The 20,745-nt window shown below is 41.9% G+C and overlaps 1 protein-coding gene across 1 annotated transcript in view; it reads left to right on the forward strand.

The window, feature by feature from the left end:
• The window catches only part of COQ3 (coenzyme Q3 methyltransferase), a 27,279-nt gene extending 7,041 nt beyond the window's left edge, over window positions 1-20,238 (forward strand). The window contains exons 2-7 of the mRNA XM_006777238.2: window positions 6,785-6,902; window positions 10,080-10,232; window positions 12,780-12,879; window positions 14,136-14,378; window positions 18,420-18,579; window positions 19,898-20,238. Of these exons, the coding sequence (XP_006777301.2) occupies window positions 6,785-6,902; window positions 10,080-10,232; window positions 12,780-12,879; window positions 14,136-14,378; window positions 18,420-18,579; window positions 19,898-20,061 (938 nt within the window). The 3' untranslated portion in view covers window positions 20,062-20,238. The remainder of the gene's footprint in view (window positions 1-6,784; window positions 6,903-10,079; window positions 10,233-12,779; window positions 12,880-14,135; window positions 14,379-18,419; window positions 18,580-19,897) is intronic.
• The last annotated feature ends 507 nt before the right edge of the window (window positions 20,239-20,745 follow it).

Here is a 20,745-nt window from a genome sequence, read left to right on the forward strand (position 1 = left end):
GACAGCCTGGGTGAGGGGCTGAGGGCCGTTTTCAGGCTGGCCACACTCCTTTCAGATAGGAGGTCCTGCTGGGGTGCCTGGCCAGCCTGGGTGATGAGCTGATGGCTGTTGCAGGCTGGCCAAGCCCCCCAGTGGGGGCCCTCACGCCATGAGGGTGTGGCCAGCCTGGGTGAGGGGCTGAGGGCCGTTTTCAGACTGGCCACACCCCCTTCAGGGTGGGAGTCCCCGCTGGAGTGCCTGGACAGCCTGGGTGAGGGGCTGAGGGCCGTTTTCAGACTGGCCACACCCCCTTCAGGGTGGGAGTCCCCGCTGGAGTGCCTGGACAGCCTGGGTGAGGGGCTGAGGGCCGTTTTCAGACTGGCCACACCCCCTTCAGGGTGGGAGTCCCCGCTGGAGTGCCTGGACAGCCTGGGTGAGGGGCTGATGGCTGTTTGCAGGCTGGCCACTGCCTCTAGCTACCCAAACTCCCTGTGGAGGCTGGCTGGAAGCAGGTATCTGGGATTTATTTATCTTCTATAATTGAAACTTTGTTGCCTGGAGCGGAGGCCACAGCCGGCCAGGGAAGGCAGGAAGCTTGGCTTCCTCCATCGCCGGGGCAACCAAGCCTCCTGCTTGCTCCAGCTCTGTGGCTGCCGGCCGCCATCTTGGTTGGGTTAATTTGCATATAGTCGCTCTGAGTGGCTGGTGGGCGTGGCTTGGGGCATAGCGGAGGTGCGGTCAATTTGCCTGTTTCTCTTTTATTAGATTAGATTATTATTATTTGGAGAGATAGAGAGAGACAGGAGGAGACATTGATGTGAGAGAGAAACATCAATTGGTTGCCTCCTACATGCACCCTTGTGGGAGATCAAACCTGCAGTCTACGTACGTGCCCTGACTTGGAATCAAACCTGCTATGTTTTGGTATTTAGTAAGATGCTCCAACCAACTGGCCAAGGCTTTTGGAGTGATTTTAAATGGTATATCATTTTGGGTTTTGCTTTCCAATTGTTTATTGTTGGTAGTATATAGAAACAATTGACATTTTTTTGTGTGTTGACCTTGTAATCTGTGACCTTGCTGAACTCACATATGAGTTTCAGGAGCTTTTTTTTTTCCAAATAAGGAAAATTCTGTATGCCTTTTATTTCCTTCTTTTTTTCTTGTTGCCTTATTGCACTTGCTAAAATTTTTAGTGCTGTGTTAAATAAGAGTCATTAGAATGGGCATTCTTGCTTTGTTGCTGATGTTAGGGGTAAAGCACTTAGTTTTTCACCATTAAGTACTATGTGAGCTGTAGGAATTTTATGGATGCTCTATAGCAGTGGTTCTCAAGCTGTGGGTCGTGACCCCTTTGGGGGTCAAATGACCCTTTCATAGGGGTTGCCTAAGACCATCGGAAAACACATATATAATTACATATTGTTTTTGTGATTAATCACTGTGCTTTAATTATGTTCAATTTGTAACAATGAAATTGGGGATCACCACAACATGAGGAACTGTATTAAAGGGTCACGGCATTAGGAAGTTTGAGAACCACTGCTCTATAGATTGAAGAATTTTCCTTCTATTCTTAGTTTGCTGAGAATTTTTAATCATGTAGGTGTGGTTTTGTCAAATGTTTTATCCATATCAGATAAGATTATGTGGTTTTTCTTCTTTTAATTAATATGGTAGATTACATTCATTTTCTAATATGGAACTAAGTGTTGCATAGCTGGAATAAGTCCCACTTGGCTGTGCTATAGTATTCTTTTTACATGTCGCTGTATTCTATTTACTAATTATTGAGAATTTTTGTGGCTGTTCATGAGAGAAATTGGTCTCTGGTTTTCTTTACTGTGCCAGCTTTGTCCGGCTTTCTTATCAGAGTAATGCTGACTTTATAAATGGGTTGGGAGGTGTTCCTCTTATTTTTAGAAGAAATTGGGTAGAATTGATTGTTTTCTTCTTCTTTAAGTGTTTGGTAGAATTCACCAAGGAAGCAATCCGAGCCTGGAGATTTATTTTTCAGAAGATTTTAACTAGGAATTCAACTTCTTTAGTAGTTACAGGACTGTTCAGGCTATGTGTTTCATCTTGTATGGGGTTTAGTAATTGGTGATTTTCATGGAATTGGTTCATTTTATCTAAACTGTAGAACTTCTCTGTGTAGAGTTTTTAGTATTCCCTAATCATTCTTTTTATGCCTCTATAGTGGATAGTGATATCCCTTCTTTAATTTCTAATATTGGTAATATAGGTCTTCTCTTTCTTTGTCAGCCTTGCTAGAAGCTTATAAATTTTAGTGATCTTTGAAAGGAACTAACTTTTGCCTTGATTTATTTATCTATTCTGTTTTATTTTAATCACTAGAGATCCGGTGCACGAAATTCATGCACGGGTGCGGTCCCTAAGGCGAGCATCTGGCATGGAAGGGCAGGTTCCAGCTGACCCTGGGCCCTGGGCTGCACCTGGGCCCCGCGCCTCCCTCCGCCTGAGTTAAAGCGCCCGAGTCCCCATGTGGAGATGCGATGAGCGTGGCCAGATGCAGCGGGCCTGTGCACAGCATGGGCCTCTGAGCTGCCCAGTGGCGCCGCACGGAAGCCAGGTGGGCAGCGCTCTCTCTCCCAGCTGGCCTTGCAGACTGGCTCCTGCATGACCTATGGGGAGCCCAACTGGCCCCTACGGTCCTGGTGTCTGCGGCCCGGCTCACCCAGAAGAGGCTGCACGGGTGCGGGGTGGGTTTCTCGTGGGCACCCAGCATACGAGCTCTGGCATCCCAGGGGAGGATAGCAGGGAAAGTGAGAGTGAGCTTGGTGGACACCCCGCATTCTCACCGCACCTCTGTCCCCATCACCTCTGCCCCCAGGCAGCCAGCAGCAGGTCGCAGCGCGCTGCCCCATGGTGGTCAGCAAACTTCATAGTGAGCGGTCGAACTCCCAGTCTCCTGGTTGAATGACCGCCTGAGGGGACTTTGCATATTAGGCTTTTATTATATAGGACTAGAGGCCCAGTGTATGAAATTTGTGCACGGGGGGTGGGGGTGTCCTTCAGCCCAGCCTGCCCCTCTCCAATCTGGGACCCCTTAAGGGATGTCTGACTGCCGGTTTAGGCCTGATCCTCCCCTGCAGGCCTGGTCCCCCCTCCAACTGCCCTCCCCTGCCGGACTCGTTGCCCCTAACTGCCCTCCCTTGCTGGCCTGGTCCACCCAACTGCCATCCTCTGCTGGCCCGATCGCCCAGTTGCCCTCTCCTGCCGGCCTGCTTGCCCCGAACTGCCCTCCCCTGCCGGCCATCCTGTGGTGGCCATCTTGTGACCACATTGGGGTGTCGATCTTGCGCGAGGGTGTGACGGTCAATTTGCATATTACCTCTTTATTATATAGTAACTAGAGGCCCGGTGCACAAAAATTAGTGCACTCGGGGGGAAAGGGGGGTCCCTCAGCCTGGCCTGTGTCCTCTCGCAGTCGGGGACCCCTCGGGAGATAACACCCTGCTGGCTTAGGCCTGCTGCCAGGTGGCAGAGGGCAGGCCCAATCCCTAGGTGCAGCCCCTGGTCGGGCTCAGAGCATGGCCGATTGGGGAGTTGGGGCGCTGCCCCCTGTCATGCACAGAGCAGGGCGGATAGGAGGTTGCGATGCCATCCCCAGTCACGCTCAGGGTAGGGCTGTTTTGGGGGTTGGGGCACCGGGCTCTGTCACACTCAAGGCAGGGTCGATTGGGAGGTTGCGGCGCCCCCCCCTGTCACTCACAGAGCAGGGCCAATCCAGGGGTTGGGGCGCTGCCCCCGTCACGCACAGAGCAGGGCCCATCAGGGGGTTGAGGAGCTCCCCCCTGTCACTCAGAGAGTAGGGCTGTTAGGGGAGTTGGGGCACCGCCCCCTGTCACACACAGAGCGGGGCTCATCAGGGGTTGGGGCACCACACTCTGTCACACACAGAGCTGTAGGGCGATCAGACGTTGGGGAGCTCCCCTCTATCAGGCACAGAGCAGGGATGATCAGGAGGTTGGGGCCCCTTCCCCTGTCACGAACAGAGCAGGGTGGATAGGGAGGTTGTGGCCCTGCCCCCTGTCACACACAGAGCCGCAGGGCGATCAGGGGGTTTGGGTGCTTCCCCCTGTCACGCTGATCCCGGTGCCAGGAGGCCTCGTGGCTCTGCTGTGCTGGGAGGCATATTACCCTTTTACTATATAGGATAGAGGCCTGGTGCATGGGTGGGGCTGGCTGGTTTGCCCTGAAGGGTGTCCTGGATCAGGGTGGGGGTCCCACTGGGGTGCCTGGCCAGTCTGGGTGAGGGGCTGAGGGCTGTTTTCAGGCTGGCGGGTGACGGAAGCTCCCAACCGCTCCTTTTTTTCTTTTTTTTTAAAATTCTGGGCCAGCTTTAGCTCTGAGGCTCCAGTTCCTAGGCCTCCCCTGCTTAAAGTAGGTCTCTGGTTTGTTTCGGTTCTATAATCGAAACAATGTATAACTCCAGCTCTGACTCCAGCTCTAATATCCCAGCTCGCTGATAGCTGGTTTCTGGGGTCTTTTTTAGCTTCTATATTTGTTAAAATGTTTCAAACTGCAGGCTCAGAGGCCTGCGAGGCAGGCGGGGAACGTTGGTTTTCTCCGTCACTGAAGCAAGCAAGCCTCATGTTAGCTTCAAGGTGCCTGGCTGCCGGCCACCATCTTGGCTGGCAGTTAATTTGCATATCTCCCTGATTAGCCAATGGGAAGGGTAGCAGTCATACGCCAATTACCATGTTTCTCTTTTATTAGAGAGGATATTAATATCTACATTTTAAAAATATATTTTTATTGATTTCAGAAAGGAAGAGAGAGGGATAGGGAGATAGAAACATCAGTGATGAGAGAGAATCATTGATTGGCTGCCTCCTGCACACCCCCTACTGGGGATCAAGCCCACAACCCCAAGCATGTGCCCTTGACCAGAATCGAATCTGGGGACCCTTCAGTCTGTAAGCCAATGCTCTATCCACTGAGCCAAACCAACTAGGGCATTAAAATCTACTTTTATCATTATTTTCTTTTGTCTGCTTGCTTTGGGTTTATTTTACTTTCCTTTCTCTAGTTTGTTGAGGTGGTCATTTAGATTGTTGACTATAGACCTTTACTTTTTTCTAATATACATATTTAGTGCTATAAGTTTCCCTTTAAATACTGCTGTAACTATGTCTATAGATGTTTATATATTGTATCTTTTTAAAAAATATATATTTTATTGATTTTTTACAGAGAGGAAGGGAGAGAGATAGAGAGTTAGAAACATCGATGAGAGAGAAACATTGATCAGCCACCTCCTGCACATCTCCTACTGGGGATGTATGTGCCCGCAACCCAGGTACATGCCCTTGACCGGAATCGAACCTGGGACCTTTCAGTCCGCAGGCCGACACTCTATCCACTGAGCCAAACTGGTTTTCAGCTATTGTATCTTTTATTTCAGTTTTGTTTCCCTGAGACTTTGCCTTGACTCATGGATTGTTTAGAATTGTGTTGTTTAATTCCTAAGTGTTTTGTTCTTTTCATGTTATCTTTCTGTTACTTATTTCTGGTTTGAGTCCACTACAGTCAGAGAACATAGTTTATATGATTTCACTTCTCTTAAAGTTGTGAAGGTTTCTTTTATATCTCAGGATATGGTCTATCATTATGAATGCTCCATACATACTTGAAAGAATGTACATTTTGTTTTTGTTTGGGTGGAATGTTTTATAAATTTCAATTAGATGGTGCCCTGATCTAATTGGGTGGCTCAGTTGGTTGGAGTTTCATCCCATACATAAAAAAGGTTACGAGTTTGATTTCTGGTCAGGGCACATACCAAAGTTTTGGGTTCGATCCCTAGTTGTGGCATGTACCAATCAATGTCTCTCTCTCTCTTCCCCCCGCCCCCTCTGAAATCAATAAACATATCCTCAGGTAAGAATTTAAAAAAATTCAATTAGATCTTGTTGGTTGATGGTGTTATTCAGTTCTTCTGTATTCTTGTTGATCTGTCTAGTGGTACTATCAACTACTGAGAAAAGGGTGTTGAAATTTCCAAATATAGTTATAGATTATTTCTCCTCTTAGTTCTATTTTTGCTTCACATGTTTTGAAAGCCTTGTTTGGCATATACACATTTAGGATTGGTTTATTTTCTTGGTGGATTGTCCTTCTTATCATAATGTAATAAGCATGGTAATTTTCTTTGCTATAAGGTGTACTTTGTCCAAATGCTTTTGAACAGTTGAATGTTCTGCAGCAGAGTAAGGAGCTCATAAAGCAGGTCCCTACGTAAGTTTGAATATATGAACTAGATGAGTGCTATTTTAAAATGTTTTATACCACAGTGTTCTCATCTGTAAAGGGTGTTGAACATAGCTTTATGTCCATTTTATGTAGCTAACATGGAAGTGACAGAATTTGAACTAGTTTTGACATATAATCTCAGAATCAGTATTACCCTAGTTTAAAAGGTAATATAGTTGTTTTTAACTTTATTTAATAGTTGACACTAATACAGATGTCCTCATTTCTCCCCTTAAAAGGTAATATAGTTTTAATTTGAATATCGTTTTTTATAATTTTGTACAGTGTAATGTGGATGCAAAAACTAATGGTGTGAAAAAACTTTTACATATTCATACTTATGTTTGCCAAATACAATTTCAGAAATGTCTGATTAGAATTAGATGATGGAATGCAAGACCTTTATTTTATATGTTAGAATAAAATCTAAAATTAAAAAAACCTTTTAGTTTCTTCAAGTACATTTATATTAAGGATTCATACTGTGCTTTCTCTAAACATTTAATTTTTTTTCCAATTTATCTAGAGAATCAGCTCAGTTGGACTCTACAAATTAAACCATGGGTTTTCAGTAAATACAGGATCATGTGGTTCAAATCTTATAGAATGACTTTTGCCTGCTTGAATACAATGAAAAGTTACAGGTAAGTTTATTCATTACTGAGGCAAATATTTACATAATTATGTAAATAATAGTTTTATATTGGTTGTGTTTAATAATCCAGTCAGTATTTAATAGCTCACATGATTTAATTAAGGTGCTTTTATTTATCTACATATTCTTATTTTTGCAGGAACTTTTACATTTGGAATATGTGAAACCCACAGAAAAATTGAAAAATAATATATAGTGCATACCCTTTATCCATATTCAGAGATAGATTTTATTTTTAATATAAGACTATATGACTTGGAGAAGTACTTTTTACCTCCTCATAATATCCTTATGACAGGACACAAATAATGCAGTGCTTAAAATTATAAATGATTTGAGTGTAATATAACTAGTATGATAAGGTGCATAAGTATATATTTTAGGTAAGACTGAATCAAAGTCTTTCTGTATTCTTATTTTATAAACCAACTTCTAACCTTGTAAAAAATATTGCATAGCTTTAAGGTATGAGTGCATAGTTCTACTTGTGAATGAGCTATCTCCTTTAAGCTTGGGTGTATGTGAAATCATTCTTATAGTCAACTGAGCAACCACCTACTGTTACCTATGTAAGTTAGTCCTTGATTACTGAGTCTTTAGATGAAGCATGGAAAAGGAGGGTGACAGTCATAACATAATATTACAGAAGAGTGATATTTAGGTCTTAAAAGGATAATAAGTAATCCATATAGAATGTATTCTATATAGCTAAGAAAACGTAATAAAAATTTGAATGGCATTACCTATTTTATCATTACAACCTATTCTCTCTTACCCAAGAATCTTTGGAGGGTTTTCCTATCGTGTACTTTGACATGAAACTTGGTGTCATTTTCTGTCTGATTCCTGTTTAGGCCTTGTTAGATCCCATCTGATTAAAAAAAAATTTTTAGGTTAATTATATTCTTGTCTAGGCCTCTGGTCTCAGATTATGCATTTGAGCACCAATTGTGTTCCAGGAAATGTACTAGTCACTAGGAATAAAATGGTAAGCAAGACAATCCATGCTTTACCCTCATGGTACTTGTGTGTTAGTGGGGAGACCAGATCAAATAACCACATAGACGTAGTATAAAGATGTATAGGACTTAAAATAGGGGATTATGACCCAGTTTTGAATGGAGGAAGACTTCTTAGATGATATTCCATTCAAACTAAGAGCTAAAAGAAGAGAAGAAATTAAATGAGTTTATAGAGGAATGGGTAATCTATATATGTAAAAGCCTTAGCAACCATTACAACAGGTCGACCAAACGACCAGTTGACCGGTCACTATGACAATGCTCTGACAACTAGGGGAGCAGACACTCAATGCAGGAGCTGCCCCCTGGTGGTCAGTGCATTCCCACAGCCAACCTCCCATGGCTGGCCAACTTCCCATGGTCCCTTCACCCCGGCCGGCCAGCCCTGATTGGCCCCGATTGGCCCCAATTGGCCCCGATCGCTAGCCAGGCCAAGGGACCCCACCTGTGCACAAATTCGTGTGCTGGGCCTCTAGTGTGAGAATAATGTTTCAGGGAGAGGTAACAACATATACAAAGTACCTGAGGAAGAAGCAAGCATGGTCAGTTCAAAGAACTGAAAGAAGGCTCAAGTGGCTGAAGTGGGGAAGATGAAGGGAGTAGTAGATAGTTATGGAGAGCAGATTGGAGGGGGGTAAAGTAGGAAGCAGGCGGGCTAATCAGAGGCTAGGATAATGATTAACATAGGAGATGATGGGCGCTTGGACTAGGATGATAGCAGCCAAAATGAAAAAAAGAAGATGGAGGCATCTGGCTTCAAATCCTGATTCTACCACTTAATCTCTCTAAGGTTCCCTTTTCTTATCTGTGTAATAGAGATAATCCTATGTAATAAAAGCCTAATATGCTAAATGTCCGGTCGTCCATTCGGCCGTTCAACCAATCAAAGCATAATATGCTAATGATAGCTAAGGCTGCTCAACCTCTCTCCATGATGTGCACTGACCACCAGGGGGCAGATGCTCCAACTGGTAGGTTAGCTTGCTGCTGGGGTCCAGCTGATCGGGACTGAGTGAGATGGGCTGAACATGCCCTGGATCCCTCTCGTGGTCCCTCCCCAGCTGGCCAACATTCCGCGTCCCTCCCCAGCCCCAATCGTGCACCAGTGGCCTGGCTTGCGCCCTCTCACAATCTGGGACCCCTTGGGGGATGTTGGAGAGCCGGTTTCTGCCCAATGGCAAATGACCGGTTGCTATGACATGCACTGACCACCAGGGGCAGATGCTCAATGCAGGAGCTGCCCCCTGATGGTCAGTGCATTCCCATAGGGGGAGCGCTGCTCAGCCAGAAACCAGGCTCACTGGTGAGTGCAGCGGCAGTGGTGGGAGCCTCTCCCACTTCCGTGACAGCGCTAAGGATGTCCGGCTGACGTGGGGAGCAGGCCTAAGCCGTCAGTTGGACATCCTCTGAGGGCTCCTGGACTGTGAGAGGGTGCAGGCCGGGATGAGGCGGACCCCCCTCCCCCGAGTGCAGAATTTCATGCACCAGGCCTCCTAGTGAGATAATAATAGTAGTATGTACCTTGTAAAGTTGCTGAGAAGATTACGTGAAATGATCTGACATATGTTGAATTCTTAAATAGTAACAACATTTAGTAAGTACTCAATAAATGGTTATTGCTACCACTACTACTACTATTATTATTATTAAACTAGAGGCCTGGTGCATGGCGGGGGCATGGCCGGCGGGGAGCGGCCCATTGTGGGAGCGCCACTCATCCTGGTCAGCCAAGTGTTGCTTTCATTGTGAAAGTGCACTGACCACCAGGGGGCAGCTCCTGCGTTGAGCGTCTGCCCCCTGGTGGTCAGTGCATGTCATAGTGACTGGTCAACCAGTCGTTCTGGTTGTTCCACCGTTCAGTCTCTGGGCTTTTATTACATAGAATGTGACCCAGAAGGCCAAGTTATGTGGTTTCATTTTCAGTGTAACTTACTTCAAAAGCAAATTAATTGTTTCATCTGTGAATAAAATGTATTTTAAGCAGTGTGATTATAAGGAAACTTGGTTTTGAAGCATCAAAAATGAGCAATACATGTATTTCGAATCTAATAAATTATAAATTAGAATATCTTTGTACATATTATACTCACGTTACATTTTTAAAACCAGCAGTTTTTGCCCGGCTCTTCATTTTGACCTCTTAGATACCCTTGGACAAGACTGTACAGTACTTCTCGAACCACTGTAGACAGCAGTGAGATGAAAACCTTCCTGGCCCTGGCTCACAAGTGGTGGGATGAGCAAGGAGTATATGCACCTCTTCATTCTATGAATGACCTGAGGGTGCCATTTATTAGGTAACGTTACTGAAATTCTAAGTCTTTTAACATGCAAGTCCTTTTAATAATTCATCTTCTTTTCGGTTCATTTTTCTCTTGGTTTATACCTAGGTTAAAAAATACTGTATTTTAAGTTCACTTTAGAAATTAGGGAGATTCTCTTCAATATCCATTGTTTGAAACCATTAATTTTTTATAACACCCAAGTTCTAGGCTGCTTTTGTAAATTAACTTGAAGCATGTTTGGACATTATATGCTTAATTAGAATTAAATCCTTATGAAAAGAAACTAGGGTCCTATGGCATCAAGATCATTTTACAACAACTTTGACCTTTAGGCAGTTCTGATAAAGGGAATACTACTGAGATAGTTCAATTCAACAAATATTTATTAAGTACTTACCTTGTGTAGAGCTTGGGGGCTAGACACTGTAAAAGCTACTAAGACATTCATCATTTGAAACATAGTCCACGTACTTCAGGAACTTATAGTTTGCTGTCAGAGGTAAAGGCCAGGGTTCATTAGACTCCATTTATAAAGAAATTGTTCATTCATTTATTTGTTCATTAAACATTTTTGAGCAGCCGAGATGGGCATGGCACTGTGATAGACACAGAATGTCAGACTCACACTGCCCTCAGGGACTTGATTGGTTTTTGCTGGTTCATCAATGCAGCACAAAGGGAAATGTAGGCATCTTTATATTATTACTGAATTTTTGTAAACACGAAGGCAGGGAGCAGCAAAATGTCATTCTTTAGTTTAAATCAGAGGTTCTCAAAAGTGTAGGCCCTGGGCTAGCAACATCAATATCACCTGGGAACTTGTTAAAAAAGCAAAATTCTCAGGTCTCACCTTGGACCTATTGCTTTGGTTGCGGGGATGGGTCAGCTGACTGTGTTTGAGTAAACCTTTCAGATAATTTTCATATATTCTCAGCTTGAGAACTACTGTATTCAGACTATCATGACACTGTCATTTAGACCATTCTAAAAAAGATCACCCAGGGTAGTGCAAGTTATGGTTAGAAGTTTAGATTTTATTCTGAGCATAATTAAAAGCCATAAAAGGGGAACGATATGATCAAAATTATGGTGCAAGGTAGTCATTTGGGTGATGTGTGAAGAATGGATTGGATTTCATTTGAAATGGGTCCTTTCAATATGTTATAACATTCTGAAGTTATCTATTTGACCACTATCAAGGTTATTCTTAGGAGTCAATTAATTTTATTTTTATTATTTTTTTTTAATATATTTTATTGATTTTTTACAGAGAGGAAGGGAGAGAGATAGAGAGTTAGAAACATCGATGAGAAAGAAACATCGATCAGCCGCCTCCTGCACATCTCCCACTGGAGATGTGCCCGCAACCCAGGCACATGCCCCCGACCGGAATCGAACCTGGGACCCTTCAGTCCGCAGGCCAACGCTCTATCCACTGAGCCAAACCGGTTTCGGCAGGAGTCAATTAATTTTAATAGCAATAAAAGATATCCTAAGGTATCTTTATTATATATAACACAACTTGAAAGTTTAGTTTTCAATACTGTTAGGTCTATCAGTGTGTGTGTGTGTGTATATGCACGCGCAAAGTGTGTGCATGTGCTTATGTTTGCATATGTGGTAAAGTATGACTAAGTATGATAATAAAAGTATTACTATAGTGATCTTAGAATTAAGTTTATCTGATTTGGATGCCTGTTTACATGATCATGAAAACACCATTAAGTTAGAAGTTTAAAAGAGACTCAATTTAGAAGGGAATATTGGCAAATTCTGAAAATATAGATTTCCAATCTGCTTTTTCTAAGCCCTGTAAATAACCTATTTGTTGCAGATATGAAATGGATGTAGCAAGTACTGACAATGTAGTAAATGGGTGACAGGATCTCTCAAGCAAATAAATTAGGTTAATCTAAACTAGATTATTTTAAAAGTTTTTCTTTAGGTCATGACTAAACTAACAATTAAGTCATAATTATTGCTATTCTAGGGGTCCAGTGCACAAAATACATGTGCTGCTGGCTGGGTACTCCCTCCCTTCCCCTGGCTGGCCCTGCCCCCTGGTCAGATTCCCAGGAAACTCCCGGTGGAGGGGACAATTTGCATACTACGCTATTATATAGGATTATTTCAAGAACTTTACTTTAAACCTCCTGCTTAAGATTATTTAAAATATCTTATAAATTAGCTCAGGCTGTACCGCTCAGTGGTTGGGCATCGACCAATGAACCAGAGGTCCTCAGTTCGAATTCTGGTGGGGAGGAGGGTGCGTGTAGGAGGCAGCCAGTCAATGTCTCTCTCTTATCAAGGTTTTATCTCTCTATCCCTCTTCCTTCCTCTCTCTTAAAAAAATCCAATAAAGCTGTATTAAAACAAAACCAAAAACATCTTGTAAATTAAACATAGTTATTTAATTCTGAAAATAAAAGACCTATTTACCCAAAAAATGAATAATCCATTTTAAAATGAAAATTTAATATTTCATTGAAAAAATGTATACTTTTAAGATTTAATTGATAAAAATCAATAACTTTTATATGTTTTGAATTTTTTAAAAAGAGACAATCTTTTAAAAACAATTGCTAATCACCAGCCAGGAAAACCTTTGTCTGGGATGAAGATTCTTGATGTTGGCTGTGGTGGTGGATTGTTAACTGAAGTAAGTGATTTTACAACATTTTCTTAAAAATATAAAAATTTCAGAAAATTATAGTGAGGATTTTTTTTTTCACAGAATAGCTTTGGAAATTTTGGTATCTCTTCTATCCCAAGAGATGAGGCAATTTCCACTGCTTAGGTGCTATGATAAGCTGTCCTTTGCCGCTTCCATACTAAAACCTAACAGAGTTTTGCCTGCTTGTAGGGCTCTTCCCTTCTCGGGTGCTTTAGAGTACTTGGAAGAATACTCATCCTCTCTGTGAAGATTTGCTTTAGCTTATAGTAAATTTATGCACTGTAGCTTTATTTTGTATTCTCCTATCAATGCTGCATCATAATCTGATCTCTGAAAGATATTTTAAGCAACAGAATAGGATATAAATCTAAGTGAAGGATCAGTGGGATGTGGTCTGTCGAGGCCCATAACAGCAAGTTGAGAGCGAGCCTGACAGAGGCCTTTGGTGCATAGCTAAGTTCCACATGCATAGAAAACATGTTCTTCAGGTGGCAGTGGGCTGGTCTCTCTGACATCAATTATAAAATTTCAGGAAATGTAAAGTATGTGAAAATACATCCCTTAGACTCAAGAATAGGTGGTGTATCAAGTTATAAATGAGTAAGATTGGGCTATATGTATTCTGTAATCTTCTCTGTGTGTTAGTGTAGATCTTATGTCTCTAAAGTTAAAATAATTTGATTTATACTTTTTAACTTATTGACTGAAGAGTTGTAAAAGCTATACAAGTTTTGATAAATATTAAGGCTGTGTTTAAAAGTGAGCATTTCATGGGAAGTGATTAAATATAAAAGTTGAAAGAAGACTTAGCTATGAAGAATCATTTCTAGTCAGTCACGGAAAAAAGCTATCAAGAAAAAATTGTTTCTTAGGCAATTTGAATATCAGACAGTTTTGCTGTTTTTATAATATGTTACATTTATTGCACTTTAAATATATCAGTACTGTATTGTGTGCATGTTAAATGTACCTAGAAAATACAGATGATTTTTTCACTATTTGAAAGTAGTTCTTCATGAGTTTTATGTTGTGATTATTGTTCTCATGTTTAAGCTTTTTATTATGGAAATTTTCAAACGTGTATAAACTAGAGAAAATAACATAATGAATTTCCATGTTCCCATAAAAAATCTCCAATATTTATCCCCTCGTGGTTTATCTTGTTGCCTTTTTGATAAGCTTTTTATTGCTAACATTGTTCTGTTTTCTTCCTGAGTGTAACTTTTTTTTTATACCATCAGCCTCTAGGGCGGCTTGGGGCTTCAGTTATTGGAATTGATCCTGTGGATGAGAACATTAAAACAGCACAGCGCCATAAATCATTTGATCCAGTCTTGGATCAGAGGGTAGAATACAGAGTGTGTTCCCTGGAAGAGATTGTGGAAGAGACTGCAGAAACATTTGATGCTGTCATAGCTTCTGAAGTTGTAGAGCATGTGATTGACCTAGAAACATTTATACAGTGCTGCTATCAAGTGTTAAAAGTAAGACTTGCAGAGTTTACTTGTTTGCTTTTCAGTGTGTATATGTATCCATAGCAATAAGGGCTGTATAATACTTGAAACCAGGAAACCAAAACCAGGGGCAGTGTCTCTGTGGGAGATTACTCCTGCCTCTCAGCCTGCCCTCACTACCAGGGTTTTCCAGATCCAGTGTCTTGATGTCCAGGGAGCTTGAACAATGTTGGTGCTGAACATTATAATACAACCAGTAGATTTATAGTGATATTTTTCCATTGATATAGCCTAGTTAAATACCTAATAGACATTGGATGACAATTACTAAAAAGTTTGTTTGGATTAACATTTAAAATCAGTACAAATCATTATCAGCATAAATTGACTTAGCGTTTGTTAAGCACTCTATTTGTGATATGTTTAAGTTTTCAGCTTCTAAAAGAATACTTCATGCATATGACCTTCCTTGATCTGACCTGCAACTATGTTAGGAAGGTAAGGCAGGCATTGTTATGGCCTCCTTTGACCAGTGAAGATCAGAATTTGGGAGATGTCAAAGGTCATTATATCTTTAAGTCAAAGGTCATTAGGTGCTGAAGTCCAATTTAAAGCTACATCTTTTGATTCTAAATCCAGTTTTTCCCATTACATTATTATTGTTTTATAATTCTCCAGTCTTAGTCCTCTGAAAATGATGCCAAATTTTCTTTTAATAAATTTTCTGAAAATATTATTATTATTATTATATTAGTTTTATTATTATTATATTGACTCTGTTATATATGTATTCTGGAGGTAACACCCTGAGGTCAAGAGCTAAAAGAATGCAATGCTTAGTTTTAGCCCTTACCTAAATAGAGCTTTTTAAAAATGGTTTTTCTTTTGAATAATTTTAGATTTATAGAAGAATTGCAAAAATAGTAAAGTGTTCCCATATACATTTTACCAGTTTCCCTTATTTTTAGCAATTCCCCTCCCCCCATCTCTATTAAGATATAATCAACATATACTAAATGCTTTTTTTTTCTTCTTTTTTTCTTTACTAAATGCTTCTTAAGAATATATTTTAGAATACTGGAGTTTTACAGAGAAAAGTTACAATGTGTGATGAAATCGTGTTTGATATTTCAGTTTTTCATTTTAATGGACTGGGCAATATTTCAGGGCCTTCTTTTTTCTATTTTTGGTTTGGGATGGTATTTGAGATATATTTTCTTTCTTTCTCCTATACATGTACATATGAGGTGGGGCAAAAGTGGATTTACAGTTGTGAGTTTGCAAAACACAGAGTTTATTATTGGATTATTATTTATTAATCATTGGCATTATTTTTCACATATCAACAACTGTAAACCTACCTTCTCTCCCCCCCCAACCCCCCATATATAGTTATATGATTATTTTGGAGAGACTCTGGCATTTTATCCTCACCAGGCTAATGAGATGCATAAAAGAGGAAGGATGTGGTAATGGCCTTGCTATTTGTGGGAATAAATAAAGAAAGCACTGTCATGTAGTCACTAAAATATGGCAGACTGAACAGCTTCGTTAATGGCTTGTATTTGTCTAACGTGCTTATTTTGATCTCTTCATATTCTTTATACCAGCAATTTTTAACCATTTTCATCTCATGGCACACACAAACTCACTACTAAAATTCTGTGGTGCACCAGAAAATACATTTTTTTGCTGATCTGACAAAAACAAAAAAGGGATAATTTGGATTAATTCATACCGGATGGCTATTGTTGTGTTGCTGTTGTCATTTTTCTATTTGACAATCTAAGGGAAAAGAGGTCAGTCCCTCTGACTAAATAGTCAGGAATTGCATGTTTTAAAAATTCTTGCAGCACACCAGTTGAAAATCACTGCTTAATACTAATGAAAGAAAATAAAAAGGAAATATTTTCAAGCCTTAATCATTAATGTTCTTTTCAAAGAACAGTTACTGGCGTTGACTGCCTGCACATGATGTGGAGCTGTATGCTGTACCAAACAAATTAGGTAGAATCCGCACCTGGAGAGAAAGCAGTATTGACATATGTTAAAACATAAACGTGGACATGTAACAAGGAAGAGCAACCTGATCTCATTTCTATATATTTTTTAAAAAATATATTTTATTGATTTTTTACAGAGAGAAAGGGAGAGAGATAGAGAGTTAGAAACATCGATGAGAGAGAAACATCGATCAGCTGCCTCCTGCACATCTCCTACTGGGGATGTGCCCGCAACCCAGGTATATGCCCTTGACCAGAATCGAACCTGGGACCTTTCAGTCTGCAGGCCGACGCTCTATCCACTGAGCCAAACTGGTTTCGGCTTCTATATTTTTATTATTAAGTAGTTGATATACACAAGCAACCCTATATAATAAAGAGGTAATATGCAAGTTGACCATCACTCCAACACACAAGATGGCCACCCCCCTATGGACACAAGATGGCCGGCAGGGAAGGGCAGTTGGGGCAATCAGGCCTGCAGGGGAGAGCAGTTAGGGGTGACCAGGCCTGCAGAGGAGGCCATTTGGGGTGGGGGGAGGACCAGGCCTGCAGGGGAGGGCAGTTAGGAGGGATCAGGCCTGCAAGGGAGGGCAGTTGGGGGCTCTCAGGCCTGCAGGGAAGGGCATCTGGGGGGGACCAGGCCTGCAGGGCAGGGTAGTTGGGACCAGGCCTGCAGGGGAGGGCAGTTAGGAGGGATCAGGCCTGCGAGGGAGGGCAGTGGGGGGCTCTCAGGCCTGCAGGGAAGGGCATCTGGGGGGGACCAGGCCTGCAGGGGGGGGCAGTTAGGGGTGACCAGGCCGGCAGGAAGGCAGTTAGGCGTCGATCAGGCTGGCAGGGGAGTGGTTAGGGAGCGATTAGGCTGGCAGGCAGAAGCGGTTAGAGGCAATCAGGCAGACGCGCAGGCAATTGGTTGGGAGCCAGCAGTCCCAGATTGGAGAGGGTGCATGCTGGGCTGAGGGACACCCCCCCGCCCATGCACGATTTTTAGGCCTCTAGTGTATCCTATATAATAAAACAGTAATATGCAAATTGACCCTAATAGTAGAATGACTGGGAATGACTGGTCACTATGTCGCATACTGACCACCAGGGGGCAGACCCTCAACGCAGAGCTGCCCTCTAGTGGTCAGTGTGCTTCCACATGGGGGAGCTCCACTCAGCCACAAGCTGGCCTGGTGCCTGCAAGCATAGCGGTGGTGGCAGAAGCCTCTCCCGCCTCCTTGGCTGTGCTGGGGGAGGAGCTCTGCTCAGCCACAAGCCAGGCTGATGGCTGCCAGCACTGTTGTGGTGGTGGGAGCTTCTCCTGCCTCCTCAACAGCACTAAGGATGTCCGACTGATCACTTAGGAGCACCTAAGCCGTCAGTCAGACATCCCCCGAGGGCTCCTGGGCTGCCAGAGGGATGTCTGACTGCCAGCTTAGGCCTGATTCCCCGGGGAACGGACCTACACCAGCAGGTGGACATCCCCTGAGGGGGTCCCAGACTGCGAGAAGGCACAGCCTGGGCTGAGGGACCCCCACGAGTGCACAAATTTTTGTGCACCGGCACCGGGCCTCTAGTATAATATAAACATAAATCATAGTAATGTATGATTTTAAGAGTTATAAACACTGTTTCATAAACTCAGTGAGTATATTGGCAGTGGACTACCTTTATTAATGAATTTCCCAAGAGAAAAAAAAAATACTATTTTAGTAAATTATATTCTATTCATGCTTGTGTATCTTAACTGCACTTAAATTACTTGGAAGGGCCCTGGCTGGCTTGGTTCAGTGGTTAGAGTATTGGCCTGCTCACTGAACCAGTCAAGGGCACGTATTTGGGTTGCAGGTTTGGTCCCCATGTGGGGGAGGCAACCAATCGATATGTCTCTTTCACATCGATGTTTCTCTCTCCTTCCCTCCCTTCCACTCTCTCTGAATAGCAAAGGAAAAAATAACCTCGGGTGAGGATTAACAACAGCAGAAAATTACTATTTGGAAGAAAGGAAGAGGGTGGGAGAAGGGAAGCCTTTACCTAACTGATGTTCCTGACATTTAAAATTTTATTTCTCTCTGTTTTTTAGCCTGGTGGTTCTTTATTTATTACTACAATCAACAAAACACAGCTATCCTACGCCTTGGGAATTGTTTTTTCAGAGCAAATTGCAGGTATTGTTCCAAAAGGCACTCATACGTGGGAGAAGTTTGTTTCACCTGAAAAGCTAGAGAGCATTCTGGAGTCAAGTAAGTATAAGAATTTTTCCAGTTACGAATTTTCAAGGCCTAGCAGAATGCTTAATGTACCTATAATTAATAATCACACAGCCTAGCACTTAAATAGGCCACAGTTCTTTGGATGTTGGTTTCATCTCCTCACCTAGATCATAAACTCCTCGAAGTTAGGATTAAGTATTCGATACCATTCTCTCTCACCTGTGGCACCTAACCCAGGGCCAAGCAAATCATAGGTGATCAGTGAATACCTTTTGGCTGTTTACTCCTCACATATTTAAGGGTGAGGTACAAATGTCTGTTACTTACACATCCTCAGTTTGTCCTGTTGAGGCCCTCCTTGTATTAGCTTATAATACATATTATTTTTCCTGATTCATATATATATGTATGTGTGTGTGTATATATATATGTATATATATATTAAAAAAGTGACGTACGTGATATAGCAAAAATTTGTGGAATTCATAGGTCATTGCTGAACCACTGACCCACACTGGCTGGGCACTCAGATATATTTTGAACTTCCTTGCCAAGTTTTATGTATTTTATGCTTCTTATAGCATGCCTTATATTATAGTTATTTTGGTGTTTTTCAGCCCCTTTCTGGCCATAAAGTCCTTGAAGTCAGACTATGCCTCTTTTTTGTACTCCCTGCAATGCCTAGCTCTGCTTTACTCATTGTGAACATTGGACTTACGTGTTAGATTCCTGTCAAGTAATAATATTTATCAGTTCATTTATTTGGCAGTTGATATTCCTGTTAAGTACCTAGACTCATGTATATCTCATGTTTTTTGTTCATAAACAATATATCAATAAACTTGATTTTACTTGGAATATTATCAGTCCAATGCAATGTAGTAAGGTCTAAAGATTTCTGCAAGTAACCTTGTTGAAAACAGTAGAAAAAAATATTTTAAAGATGCTTTATAGGAAGAGTTCCTTGTTGGCAGGTATGTATTTTCTAAAAACAGCTAATGTTTATTGAGTACTTACCAAATTCCAAGCACCATGCTACTTTATACACATATCTCATCTAATTCTGACAACTCTGTGATATCTGTTCTGTCCATGGGAGAAAACTGACATTGAGAAAGGTGAAATGAATTACCCAGGGTCATCTATTAGGTGCCAGAGCTGGGGTCTGAAGCCAGGCAGTCGGCTTTGGAGTTTATGTTCTGTGCTGCAGTAAAGAGTGATCGGCACATGGTGACAAAGTGTTTTTGCCCTTTGAGTTAGATGTCCTTTTTTAGCATGGAGAGTTGTATGAGATTCGGCTCTTGAAAGGTAAATACTTATTAAATCTACTCTTTGTGATGTTTTTCAGATGGTCTGTCAGTTCAAACTGTGGCAGGAATGATCTACAACCCCTTCTCAGGCTGTTGGCACTGGAGTGGAAATACCAGCCTCAACTACGCCGCTCATGCTGTGAAGCAGGAGCACACAGTGCCTGCCGAGCCTGTTTTAAAGGGGGATACAGAGGAGCTCTGAGCTGATGCCGCCACCAGCCCAGCTGTGCACGACAAGCTGAAGAAGTGAATGTTTCCAAGGACTGTAAGAGCATGGCGAAAGCCTGATGTTTACAAAAGAACAGATATATCATTTAATTTTTGAGAGAGGGTTATGCAGAAAAGAAAATCAATAAAAAGGGCTAAAACCTTGGAAAAAGTTTTTGTTTCATCTAACAGCTATTTTCAAGGAATTATCCTATGGATAAAAAAGTTTGTCCCAGTATTGTGTGATTTACCGTATTTGCCGGCGTATAAGACGACTGGGCGTATAAGACGACCCCCTAACATTTCCACTCAAAATACAGAGTTTGTTATATACTCGCCGTATAAGACTACCCCCTCTTCCGCACACCTTCCACACACCAAATAAAAGGTAAAACAATATCAGATTTGATTTTAACATTTTAATTTATATTCAAATGCTTATGACATGCAGGAAAACTGTCACAAGGCTGTATGTAATCAAACATATACATAAAACAGTGCAAGTTTATTACCGGTAAACATACCGGTAATTCACTAAAGAAAACACACTCTATAGACTGGTACCGTAGATGCTTCTCAGGAACACAGGCAAGCAGCCCACAACCTAGAGGGACTGTCAATGATAGAAGTAAGATAACAAATAGAGGTAGAGAGCAAGTGCCGGGCAAGTCCCTAGCAA

This window comes from Myotis davidii, unplaced genomic scaffold, assembly GCF_000327345.1.
Source record: "Myotis davidii unplaced genomic scaffold, ASM32734v1 scaffold68, whole genome shotgun sequence".
Lineage (NCBI taxonomy): Eukaryota > Metazoa > Chordata > Mammalia > Chiroptera > Vespertilionidae > Myotis > Myotis davidii.